Source organism: Oncorhynchus masou, chromosome 5, assembly GCF_036934945.1.
Source record: "Oncorhynchus masou masou isolate Uvic2021 chromosome 5, UVic_Omas_1.1, whole genome shotgun sequence".
Taxonomy (NCBI): domain Eukaryota; kingdom Metazoa; phylum Chordata; class Actinopteri; order Salmoniformes; family Salmonidae; genus Oncorhynchus; species Oncorhynchus masou.
This window is the reverse complement of record NC_088216.1, coordinates 20,463,019-20,476,720: the sequence shown is the minus strand read 5'-3', so window position 1 is coordinate 20,476,720 and position 13,702 is coordinate 20,463,019. Positions and strand designations below refer to the sequence as shown.

Sequence of the window (13,702 nt, the reverse complement as noted above, 5' to 3'; positions counted from 1 at the left end):
TGATTGAGAGAAAGGGTCATCGTTCAAGTATGCCATTTGAAATAACATTGGAGTTTAGCTATTTATTGTAAGTTAGATCGTCTCAAGGTTAAATACGATAGTCTCAAGGTTACGTTAGATCGTCTCAAGGTTAAATACGATAGTCTCAAGGTTACGTGCGATAGTCTCAAGGTTAAGTTAGATAGTCTCAAGGTTAAGTTAGATAGTCTCAAGGTTAAATACGATAGTCTCAAGGTTAAATACGATAGTCTCAAGGTTACGTTAGATAGTCTCAAGGTTAAATACGATAGTCTCAAGGTTAAATACGATAGTCTCAAGGTCATTTCTCTTTGATCCTCTCACCTGTTTTTTCTTTTTCTGTTTGTTCTGCTTGGATTTCTGAAGGTTCTGTAGCTTCTCCAACAAGAACGCCTTGTCCTTCCCTTCCTAATAAAGGGAGTGAGAGAGAGAGAGAGAGAGAGAGAGAGAGAGAGACAACCAGAGAGAGAGGGAGTGAAAGAGAGAGATAGAACGTTCTAGACAGTCAATACAATTCATAAAAACAACAAATGAACAACATCAACACTGCACATTCAAATGAAATCAGCTAAATATATTACTCCGGAACTTCAACAACATCATAACGTAGACACAACCACTTCAGACACAACAGCTCTGATGGACGAGACACGTCGGACCAGACAGCTCACTAGAACTCACATTAACAATCTGCTGTCTCAGTAGAATGATAAGCAGCTGGCGTCCCTGAGTGATCTGCCTGAAGATGTAAATGAAGACACTGTGGAAAGGAGGTCAGTCAGTGAGTTTGTATTACAGTATGTGAAAGGGCAAAGTAGGCACACATAAAGTGCCACTAGATTGTATTTGAAGGCTTGATCCGGTAGACAACGCTATAAAAGCTGAATGTATTGCTTGATAGGACTTCAGCGTTGGGCCAGTAACCGAAAGGTCGCCGAAAGGTCACTAAGCTGACTAGGTGAAAAATCGACCGATGTGCCCTTGAGCAAGGCACTTCACCCTAAGTGCTCCTGTAAGTCTATGGAAAAGAGTGACTAGCAAAATGTACAAATCAATCTTTTGACAAACAGCTCAAACGATCAATAATTTCTAGGAATCATGATCAAGTTAAGTTTACGACTTATATGCCTTATATCACGTTTTCAAGACAACTGTCACTTTACCGTAAGACTGTGCTTTAAAACCTGTTAAGGCTCGGGACAATACTGCCCCCTTTGGATGAATTGCGTGCCCATAGTAAACTGAAAAAAATCTGTCCAAAATTGCTAATATATGCATATAATAATTATTATTGGATAGAAAACACTCTAAAGCTTCTAAAACCATTTGAATTATGTCTGTAAGTATTGCAGAACTCACAGGGCAGCCAATCTCCCAAACTAGTTTTGGAAACATGAAAGTTGGGCCAACTTTGACGTCATTGCCCCCACCATTCCCAACCAGCTATGGATCTGGAAACACTTTCTATGTCTTCCACTAGATGTCCTCATTCAGTAGAGTGTTTAATTGTGCAAACCCCGCGAGCTTTGACCCTTTGGGAGGCAAAAGAGTGGGTGTTGCAAGAAAATACATCCGCGTTCGGGCGCGAATTGTACACAGTCATTCCTCTGTTCCAGATTGTCTGAGAAGAATTGCTTTTGTCCGGTTGAATCGCCAATTGTTTTGTACGTTTATAACATCCTAAAGCTTGATTCTGCACTTAGTTTGACCAGTTTAGTCGACATATAATATGTAATTTTGAAGTTTTGATGCGCAACTGTTCGGGACCAGAAGTCATTTTGGATGCATTTCAGCTGATAGTGGTAGTATATGCTAATACAAAGACACACGACTTGAAACAAAACGATGTATTGGGTAAGTATGACTCCTTCCACTACATTCTGATCGAAGACCATCAAAGGTAAGGGAATATTTATGTTGTAATTTTGTATTTCTGTTGACTCCAACATAGTGGAGAAATATTGCTTACGTCTGAGCGCCGCCTCAGATTATTGCATAGTGAGTGATTTCTTTAACGTTAAAAATAAATGTGACAAAGCGGTTGCATTAAGAAGCAGTGTATCTTTCTAACTATATGTAGAACATGTATATTTAGTCAAAGTTTATGATGTGTATTTCTGTTATCTGGCGGAGCTATCTATAATTTCTCCGGACATTTTTGAGGATTTTCTGAACATGGCGTCAATGTAAACGGAGATTTATGGATATAAATTGCATATTATTGAAAAAAAAACATAAATGTACTGTGTAACATGTCCTATTACTGTCATCTGATGAAGATTTTCAAAAGGTTAGTGAATTATTTTTCTTTTAATCCTGCGTTTGTGATTGCATCTTTTGTTCGACAAAATGGCTGTCTATCGTCTGTGTCTTTGTGGTGTTTTGACATAAATATGTGCTATGTTTTCGCCGTAAAACATTTTAGAAATCTGACTCGCTGGGTAGATGAACAAGGTGTTTATCTTTCATTTGAGCCATTGGACTTGTTAATGTGTGGAGGTTAAATATTTCTAAGAATATTTTTGCATTCTGTGCGCCACCTTTTGAGTTGAGCGGGGGGGGTGCCCTTGGGGAACCTGTACCGTGAACACGTTAAAACTACTTGTTACCTTCATAAACACAACTTTAACCCAACATAACCACCTCAACATGAACAAAGAGGAACTCACAGGATGATGAGAGAGACCAGGAAGTAGAATATCTCACTCCTGATGACGTGCTGGTAGATCCAGACAGTCCACTGAAACGCATCCACCCTGTTCAAATCGTCCATCCAGATCTGTATTGCACTGAAGGTGGTGTTGAGGCCCCTGAAGGGCCCACACTTGTCTGAGGGGGGCAGACTGGGGGAGGGATCAGGGGAGACATGGCAGTTTGAAATGCTTAGGTCAGAGAAAAGGAGCCAAAGTCAACCAACTTTCAATCATCCAACTTTCAGCACATTTTCAACTTTCTTACTAGAAGGTTTAAGTATAGTGTCATGCTTTTGAATAGCTGCTAATCAAACTGCATGATTCCACGGACTATCTCAGCCCCTAAAATTAAACCAAATCTGAATCAAGTTTAGATCTTGGTTATCAATTAATGACAGACTCCAGTTCTTCTGAACAAGCCATATTTATCCAGAACTAGATGGAATCTGAACCACTCCATATATCTACAGGTGTTTGTTTGGCCTTGCCTTAATCTATGACAGCCTTAACATAACATAAATCCCTAGATTAGCCTCGCCCTGACCGCTCATACACCTACGTCCACACGGTGTAGGCCACCATGGATAGAGCCCCCACGAAGGAAGGGAAGAAGAGGATAGCGATGAAGATGGTTTGCATCTGAGCCGCCCTGCCGGCTCGCCTGGGGGGCTGGCAGTTCTGGGTCAGGCTGACCTGGAGGACACAAAGTATAGACAGGGCATTACAGAGCTGGAGAGGGAGATAGAGAGAGGAGGAGCCTGGTGACGGTGTCTTGGCAACGGCACGATTTGATGAACAGGTAAACAAACAATGACCTTTGACAATAAGGGAGAACTGAGAGTAACAATTAACCTGCACCTTAACCAGGAATAAAGTAATTATTAATTTGTCAGGGAGGTATTTATTTGTATTTTATTTCACCTTTATTTAAAGTTACCTCTCTGGACTTCATGTTACACATAACATGTATGTTTTGTTCAATAAAGTTCATATTTATATCCAAAAACCTCAGTTTACATTGGCACGTTACGTTCAGTAATGTTTTGTTTCCAAAACATCCGGTGATTTTGCAGAGAGCCACATCAATTTACAGAAATACTCATCATAAATGTTGATGAAAATACAAGTGTTATGCATGGAACTTTAGATAAACTTCTCCTTAACGCAACCACTGTGTCAGATTTCAAGAAAGCTTTACCGGAAAAGCACACCATGCAATAATCTGAGTACAGCGCTCAGGCAACAAAACAAGCCATACAGATATCCGCCATGTTGTGGAGTCAACAGAAGTCAGAAATAGCATTATAAATATTCACTTACCTTTGATGATCTTCATCAGAATGCACTCCCAGGAATCCCAGTTCCACAATAAATGTTTGATTTGTTCGATAAAGTCCATCATTTATGTCCAAATACCTCCTTTTTGTTCGCGCCTTTAGTACACAATCCAAACTCACAAGGCGCGGGCAAGTCCAGGCGAAAGTTCAGACGAAAAGTCATACTGCAGTTCGTAGAAACATGTCAAACGATGTTTAGAATCAATTTTTAGGATGTTTTTAAAATAAATATCCAATAATGTTCCAACCGGAGAATTCATTTGTCTGTAGAAATGCGATGGATGCAGGTCGCTCTCACATGACCGCGCGTGATCAGCTCATGTCACTCTGGCAGATGTCTGACTCATTCAGCTCTCATTCCCCCCTCCTTCACAGTAGATGCATCAAACAAGGTTCTAAAGACTGTTGACATCTAGTGGAAGCCTTATTAGGAAGTGCAATATAACCCCATAGACACTGTATATTCGATAGCAATGACTTGAAAAACTACAAACCTCAGATTTCCCACTTACTGGTTGGATTTTTTTCTCGGGTTTTTGCCTGCCATATGAGTTCTGTTATACTCACAGACATCATTCAAACAGTTTTAGAAACTTCAGAGTGTTTTCTATCCAAATCTACTAATAATATGCATATATTAGCAACTGGGCATGAGTAGCAGGCAGTTTTCTCTGGGCACTCTGGGCACCTTATTCATCCAAGCTACTCAATAATACTCAATATTTACAATGACGGCCTACCAAAAGGCAAAAGGTCTCCTGCGGGGACGAGGGGCTTGGATTAAAAATAATAATAAATATAGGACAAAACACACATCACAAGAGAGACAACACAACACTACATAAGAGACCTAAGACAACAACAAAGCAAGGCAGCAACACATGTCAACACAACATGGTACCAACAACATAGTAGCAGTACAAAACATGGGAGAAACATTATTGGGCACAGAACAACAGAACAAAGGGCAAGAAGGTAGAGACAACATTACATCGCGCAAAGCAGCTACAACTGTCAGTAAGAGTGTCCATGATCGAGTCTTTGAATGAAGAGATTGAGATAAGACTGTCCAGTTTGAGTGTTTGTTGTAGCTTGTTCCAGTCGCTAGCTGCAGCAAACTAAAAAGATGATTGACCCAGGGATGTGTGTGCTTTGGGGACCTTTAACAGGTATCATGTTATTGTATTTGATCAACTAAATCCTTTATTGCAGACACCTTCCACTTGTAGTTTTCTTTCTTCAGATGAATTGATGAACATGTAATGATTTCCCTGTATATACCACAGGGGAAACAACCTCTTAATTTCCAGGACACTCATATATGTTTCCTCATTGTATTGGAAAATCCTAGTGACCATCGCTACCATCTATAAATAGAGCTAATTCCATGCCATTCAACCGTGTCATGAAACATTCAGCACCCTCTTCAGAAAAGAGTAACACGAGCCTGGCCCATTCTGCTATGGCATGGTATTTAGGGCAGTGAATCAACACCAAGGTTCAGCTTACTGTCACCTGAGTCAGCCATGGTCCTGTGTGGCTCAGTTGGTTGGAGTGCTGCGCTAGCAATAACAATTCCTGCAGGGGTCACTTGCCATACTAAAATGTACTCACTCTCTGTACTATAAAATACTTTTTTCACTGTACTGAATATGTACTCACTGCTTTGGATAAGAAGTGTCTGCTAAGGGGCCTATATTATCTACCATAATGAACAGGTTACCTTCTTTAGGTAGAAGAACCATACTGAACAGGTTACATTCTTTTGGAAGAAGAACCGTACTGAACAGGTTACCTTCTTTAGGAAGAAGAACCGTACTGAACAGGTTACCTTCTTTAGGTAGAAGAACCGTACTGAACAGGTTACCTTCTTTAGGTAGAAGAACCGTACTGAACAGGTTACCTTCTTTAGGAAGAAGAACCGTACTGAACAGGTTACCTTCTTTAGGTAGAAGAACCGTACTGAACAGGTTACCTTCTTTAGGTAGAAGAACATTCTTTTGGAAGAATAATCGTACTGAACAGGTTACCTTCTTTAGGTAGAAGAACCGTACTGAACAGGTTACCTTCTTTAGGTAGAAGAACCGTACTGAACAGGTTACCTTCTTTAGGTAGAAGAACCATACTGAACAGGTTACATTCTTTTGGAAGAATAATCGTACTGAACAGGTTACCTTCTTTAGGTAGAAGAACCGTACTGAACAGGTTACCTTCTTTAGGTAGAAGAACCGTACTGAACAGGTTACCTTCTTTAGGTAGAAGAACCGTACTGAACAGGTTACCTTCTTTAGGTAGAAGAACCGTACTGAACAGGTTACCTTCTTTAGGTAGAAGAGGATGAAGAACTTGATTATCTGTATCACTGGGAGGAGGGGAGAGAAGTAGATTCCGATCCTGCAGACAGAAAAACACGGTTATAAGAATTGACCATATCTCATCCACAGTACTGTGTTATGTTTTACTATGAAAATAGATGGAGCTATAGATGAACAGAGATTAGAGTCGAGGACAGCACAGTTCAGTACAGTAGAGTACATTAGAGCACAGTACAGTAGAGTACAGTAGAGTACAGTAGAGTACATTAGAGCACAGTAGAGTACAGTAGAGTACAGTATAGTAGAGTCCAGTAGAGTACAGTACAGTAGAGTACAGTAGAGTACAGTAGAGTATACAGTAGAGCACAGTACAGTAGAGTACAGTAGAGTACAGTAGAGTACATTAGAGCACAGTAGAGTACAGTAGAGTACAGTATAGTAGAGTCCAGTAGAGTACAGTACAGTAGAGTACAGTAGAGTACAGTAGAGTATACAGTAGAGCACAGTACATTAGAGCACAGTACAGTACAGTAGAGTACAGTACAGTAGAGTCCAGTAGAGTACAGTCCAGTAGAGTACAGTGTAATGAAATAACGTCAGTACCATGCCAGGGTCTGTGCATAGATCAGGTCAAGGACATTCCTGGCAACGTCAAACTCTGGAACTCCCAGGCTCTGTATGCATTTAGTCCCAATGACACTGGTGGAGAAAAGAACAAAGGAGTTACAGAAGAGCATTTTTCACTGAAACCTTCCCTCCAAACAGAAAGATGAGTTACAGTATAGAATTCTACTGCATACTGTAGCATGTTTAGCTTTAAGTGAACACGTTATGGGAACATGTGTTTTGAAAATGCCACTCACTTGCTCAAGAACTCTCCAAAGAAGGATCCTAACATTATGAAGAGGAAGTCCATAATAACCAGTCTGTACAAGGCTTGTCCTACGATGGACTCCCAGCACTAAGACAAACGATTGGAAACACAGTGGTGAATGAACACACAGTACATATCAGTGACAATCAAAAACATTTTTGAAAGCATGCATGTGATTTGGTTTAATAAAAGGACTTACTGAAAATGTATTGGCCACATCCTTCATCCAGTAGTAGCAGAGAATACCTAGAATGGACATCTTGAGAATGACATTTCTAAAAAAGGAAAAAGGAATTCAAAACATCATTCAAAACATCAGTCATTGTACAGTATATGACCGTTTTGTTTTTTCCTGATATTGTATTAAGCATATTTAGTCTTTACTGTAATATTTAATTCATCCATTACTTTAAATTGATCATTGAGCAAATAGTTTTGATCAATCGATTTCAATATACAGTACCAGTCAAAGGTTTGGACACACCTACTCCAGGGTTTTTCTTTATTTTTACTATTTTCTACATTGTAGAATAACAATGAAGACATCAAAACTGTGAAATAACAAATATGGAATCATGTAGTAACCAAAAAGTGTTAAACAAATCAAATGGTATCAAGAATATTCATATCCTTGCTTCAGGTCCTGAGCTACAGGCAGTTAGATTTGTGTACGTCATTTTAGGCAGAAATTGGGAAAAAGGGTCCGATCCGTTGACATGAAGGTCAGTCAATCTGGAAGATTTCAAGAACTTTCTTCAAGTGCAGTCGCAAAAACCATCAAGCGCTATGATGAAACTGGCTCTCATGAGGACCGCCACAGGAAAGCAAGACCCAGAGTTACCTCTGCTACAGAGGACAAGTTCATTAGAGTTACCAGCCTCAGAAATTGCAGCCCAAATAAATTCTTCACAGAGTTCATGTAACAGACACATCGCAACATCAACTGTTCAGAGGAGATTGCGTGAATCAGACCTTCATGGTCGATTGCTGCAAACAAACCACTACTAAAGGAAACCAATAATAAGAAGAGACTTGCTTGGGCCAAGAAACATGAGCAATGGACATTAGACCGGTGGAAATCTGTCCTTTTGGTCTGATGAGCCCAAATGTGAAATATTTTGTTCAAACCGCTGTGTTTTGTGAGATGCAGAGTAAGTGAACGGAGGATCTCTGCATGTGTGGTTCCCACTGTGAAGCATGGAGGAGGATTTGTGATGGTGTGGGGGTGCTTTGCTGGTGACACTGTCAGTGATTTATTTAGAATTAAAGGCACACTTAACCAGCATGGCTACCACAGCATTCTGCAGTGATACGCCATCCCATTCTGGTTTGCACTTAGTGGGACTATCATTTTGACCCAAAAACACCTCTAGTCTGTGTAAGGGCTATTTGACCAAGAAGGAGAGTGATGGAGTGCTGCATCAGATGACCTGGCCTCCACAAACACCCGACCTCAACCCATTTGAGATGGTTTGGGATGAGTTGGACCGCAGAGTGAAAAGGAAAAGCAGCCAACAAGTGCTCAGCATATTTGGGAACTCCTTCAAGACTGTTGGAAAAGCATTCCCTGTGAAGCTGGTTGAGAGAATGCCAAGAGTGTGCAAAGCTGTCCTCAAGGCAAAGGGTGGCAACTTTGAACAATCTAAAATATTTTGATTTGTTTAACACTTTTTTGGTTACGACATGAGTAGGTGTATCTAAACTTTTGACCGGTAGCGTATGTATTTTTAAATGTGTTTTGTATCCATCTCTAACCTGACTATGATGGCATAGACCTGCATGCGAGGGTTGGAGTAGTGTTCTATCTTTTTGAACAGAGAGTAGAAGAGAGGGATGACCAGATTGATCAGGGACACCACAAAGGGGAGGAGGAGAGTAGCGGCCTCCTCCAGGAGAGTGCCGGAAGCTTTGTCCGCTGACTGCCTCGTCCGCTGGAAAGATACCATAGTAGGTCAGTTTGTTCTGATCTAAGGACAGTTTTGTGTTTCCCCCATGTTAAAAAGAGGCTTTGGAGAGGGTGAGCTGTTCATAGATCAGTGCCTAGAAGCAACCAGCCTGGAGAAAAGATAAGACACTGAAGTCTGGACATAATCAATCACAGCTTTAGCAAGATAGTTTTCCATTTGAGATTTACCCCGATGTTTTACACAAAAGGCTCAGATTTTTCTGTTTCCATCTACGAGGGCCGGTACCCATGTCTCACTGGGCCATGGCTCCAGCTGACTTGCTTTGAATTGGAGCCAAGGCCCTGGGTACTTTTCAAGCTACCATTTACATAACAATGGCTAACTGTGGACTTTAACACCTTGTCACAAAGCAACAGTCTTGATGATGCAGATGTTGTTGATTCTGCTCTCCCCAAGTCTTTATCGTCACACTCCTGATGGAAACACAAACACTTGAGCTTACATTAACAATAAATCAGTGGTGACACAATGGTGTAGGGTAAGTCTTAGGTGCTCCCGAGTGGCGCAGCAGTCTAAGGCACTGCATCTCAGTGCCAGAGACATCACTACAGGCACCTTGGTTTGAATCCAGGCTGTATCAGAACCAGAGGTGATTGGGAGTCCCATAGGGCGGCACACAATAGTTAAATGAAGGTTAAATTGGAAAAAATAATAATAATTTGGTGGAAGTGTAGCAATGATGTCACACTAACACCGTTATAAAGACCAGACCTTGTACAGCAAGGAAAGTAGTACTGTATTGATGCTATATGATTCAGATATGCTCAGGTGCACACAGACACAATGACACACTTTGAATTACTGTATACAAGGGTATGTCTTATACCACGGTCATCGACTCTAGTCCCGGAGCTACACATTGTGCAGGCATTTGTTTTAGCCCAGCACTAACACACCTGATTCAACTAATCACCGCCTGGTCGTCATCATACTTAGATGGATCAGGGTCAGCTGATCCCCGGATCATACATTAACAACACAAGCTTTATAAGGAAGCAACGTGCCATCGTGTCACAACGTTCATGTAAGGTCTCCCTTGGGAAAGAGTTCTTCTGACCTCAATGGGAATTCCTGGTTATATGAAATAATACAATGTACCATACCCATGTGTCATATTGACACAGGAAGTAGACACTGGCGCCACAGCCCAAGGCCATGCCCGTGGAGAGGAGCCAGGTACCCAGGAAGACCCCATAGTGCTTCAGCCTCTCTGTCAGAGGTAGCAGGGCCACCTGGACCTTTTCTGATAAGGACTCCTGGAGGGGAACGGAAACATTATTTCAAAGTTATTTCACAGTTGGTTATCTGAGAGAGATCCTATTTGGGCCCCCTAACAAGTCAGAGAGCAGAGTATTCTATATATGGAAGAGCAGATCAGTACTGAGTCACAAGTACTGAACATTTATCTAGTCTCTCAAATGTGGGATTTGTTCAGCGATATTACATTCTTTCTTGTAACAAAGCTACAGTTATGATTTGGCCATGAGGTCAACAAAGCTACAGTAATGATATGGCCACGAGGTCAACAAAGCTACAGTAATGATATGGCCACGAGGTCAACAAAGCTACAGTTATGATTTGGCCATGAGGTCAACAAAGCTCCAGTAATGATATGGCCACGAGGTCAACAAAGCTACAGTAATGATCTAGCCATGAGGTCAACAAAGCTAAAGTAATGATATGGACATGAGGTAAACAAAGCTACAGTAATGATATGGACATGAGGTAAACAAAGCTACAATAATTATATGGCAATGAGATCAACAAAGCTACAGTAATGATACGGACATGAGGTAAACAAAGCTACAGTAATTATGTGGCAATGAAATCAACAAAGCTACAGTAATTATATGGCAATGAGATCAACAAAGCTACAATAATGATCTAGCCATGAGGTCAACAAACCTAAAGTAATGATATGGACATGAGGTCAACAAAGCTACAACAATGATACGGCCATGAGTTCAACAAAGCTTCAGTAATAGTTTATCAAAAACAGTGACATTAGTCACTTGTAAAAGCCTGATAACTGGCCAGCTCACACAAGATTTGGTTCTGGTTTCCGAGATTACAGTGAAAGTGACCTTGAGTTGGATGCGCAGATTGTTCTTGCGCTGTCGTACGGCTTTCTCGTTAGTCACACTGAAGTCCCAGCTACACAGGAGCTGCCAGGCTCCACCCAAGCCTGAGTCTGCAAGGACATACTTCTTCCTGAACGAGCTGGCCATGCTGCAGAGAGAGAGAGGGGAGAGGTCAACAATCCACAAAAGTGGAGACAAATTTGACCCCAATAACTACCGTGGGATACGAGTCAACAGCAACCTTGGGAAAATAATCTGCATTATGATTAACAGCAGACTCATACATTTCCTCAGTGAAAACAATGTACAAATATCAAATTGGCTTTTTACCAAATGTTTTACCGACAGACCACATATTCACCCTGCACACCCTAATTGACAAAGAAACAAACCAAAACAAAGGCAAAGTCTTCTCATGCTTTGTTGATTGAAAAAAAGCATTTGACTCAATGTGATATGCGGGTCTGCTACACAAATTTATAGAAAATGGTGTTGGGGGGGAAAAACATACGACATTATAAAATCCATGTACACAAACAGTGCATACGGTAAAAATTTGCAAAAAACACACACATTTCTTTCCACAGGGCCGTGGGGTGAGACAGGGATGCAGCTTAAGCCCCACCCTCTTCAACATATACATCAACGAATAGGCGAGGGCACTAGAACAGTCCGCAGCTACTAGAATCTGAAGTAAAATGTCTACTGTTTGCTGATGATCTGGTGCTTCTGTCACCAACCAATGAGGGCCTTCAGCAGAACCTACATCTTATGCACAGATTCAGCTAAACCTTGGCCCTGACAGTAAATCTCATTAAGACCAAAATAATGGTGTTCCAAAAAAGGTCCAGTCGCCAGGACCACAAAAACAAATTCCATCTAGACACAACCAGTGAAGAACAAACACCATTGTAAATACAACCCATATTTATGTTTATTTATTTTCCCTTTTGTACTTTAACATCGCCACAACACTGCATATAGACATAATATGACATTTGAAATGTCTTTATTCTTTTGGAACTCATTTAAGTGTAATGTTTACTGTTCATTTTGAATCCAAGATGACGTAGCAGTCAGACGTCTTTGTCTTGTCTCGTCCCATGTATATATATTTTTATATCTTTTTCTTCGGATTCTTTTTAATATTTTTCCTAAACCTCAACTTCAAAATACTCTCCTGCAACCCGCCTCACCCAATGTGGTGTGGATCTGTTTTTTTCTAAAGTATTTCTATTCACCTCCGAACTAGAATGCCTCAACTGAAGCTAGCTAGCTATCAGTCAGCTAACCCTTAGCGTCATGAAAATCAACAAAGTCACAGATAATTAACTGACCAACACCTTCTGTCCTGAGAATTGCCCCACTGAAATGGTTCAATTATGAAAAATGCATATGGAAAGTTTGGAAGTTCTTTGCAATGCCTTTACGCACAGCAGCGGTTAGCTTAATTAACACGCCGCACATTATTAAATTTAAATTTTCAGATATTTAATACAGCCTAATCTCGGAAAGCTCTAGCCAGTTTGTACAACGCGTTTCAAACCAGAGCATCCCCGAATTCCGATTGCAAACTCTGAACTCTTTCATCTGGATCATGGTAGCTACCTAACCGCAACCCGGGTTGACTACTCCTGGCTAACGTTTCCGTCCCGTAGCAAGCACCAACTAGCCTGGGGCTAGCCCATGCTAGACCCATCTCCCGGCTAGGGCTCCTGGGCTACTCCTGAAGCCCACTCCTCGGCTACAATATCCGGACACCTTCTACTGCCGGTACGGGGCACGGAACTCCGCCAATTCTTCACAACTGGAATATCGACATAATCTGCCCGAGGATCCCAACAGGCCCCTCAGGCTCGACATCCCCTGAAGGACCATTCTGCTAACCGCGGCCTGCTAGCTATCTATAACATATATGACTGTTCGCTGATCCACTGGCCAGTTTCTCGCACCACTATACCCATTTTGCCAATTGGACTTGGACCCTCTGCTACTTGGAATCCCTACTAATTCCATGACTGGTCTATCGACGTCACAGCACGAGAAGGTAAAAACAGACTTTTCCCCCATCGCGACGTCCCTCTAAGGTCCTTATGCTAGCTTGCTAGCCTCGGCCTGCTAACCGCTAGCTTGCTAGCACCGGCTTGCTAACTGTCTGAATCGCCGTGCCCCCAGCCAGCCCAACCACTCACTGGACCCATACGATCACTTGGCTTCGCATGCCTCTCCCTAATATCAATATGCCTTGTCCATTACTGTCCTGGTTAGTGATTACTGTCTTATTTCACTGTAGAGCCTATAGCCCTGCTCAATATGCCTTAACCAACCATGTTGTTCACATATGCGATGACATCACCTGGTTTAAACGTCTCTAGAGACTATATCTCTCTCTTCATCACTCAATGCCTAGGTATACC

At 41.5% G+C, this 13,702-nt stretch overlaps 1 protein-coding gene across 5 annotated transcripts in view; it reads right to left on the bottom strand.

The window, feature by feature from the left end:
• Positions 1–13,702, bottom strand: part of LOC135536595 (transmembrane channel-like protein 5) — a 32,122-nt gene that overhangs the window by 2,530 nt on the left and 15,890 nt on the right. For 4 of the 5 annotated variants that reach the window (XM_064962905.1, XM_064962884.1, XM_064962898.1 and 1 more), the window contains 11 exons: positions 11,289–11,433; positions 10,308–10,460; positions 8,993–9,168; positions 7,437–7,512; positions 7,227–7,324; positions 6,967–7,062; positions 6,367–6,442; positions 3,271–3,404; positions 2,688–2,861; positions 700–778; positions 343–426 (listed from right to left, as the gene is read on the bottom strand). In XM_064962905.1, the coding sequence (XP_064818977.1) occupies positions 343–426; positions 700–778; positions 2,688–2,861; positions 3,271–3,404; positions 6,367–6,442; positions 6,967–7,062; positions 7,227–7,324; positions 7,437–7,512; positions 8,993–9,168; positions 10,308–10,460; positions 11,289–11,433 (1,291 nt within the window). The remainder of the gene's footprint in view (positions 1–342; positions 427–699; positions 779–2,687; positions 2,862–3,270; positions 3,405–6,366; positions 6,443–6,966; positions 7,063–7,226; positions 7,325–7,436; positions 7,513–8,992; positions 9,169–10,307; positions 10,461–11,288; positions 11,434–13,702) is intronic. The other variant, XM_064962908.1, reaches the window with a different exon arrangement.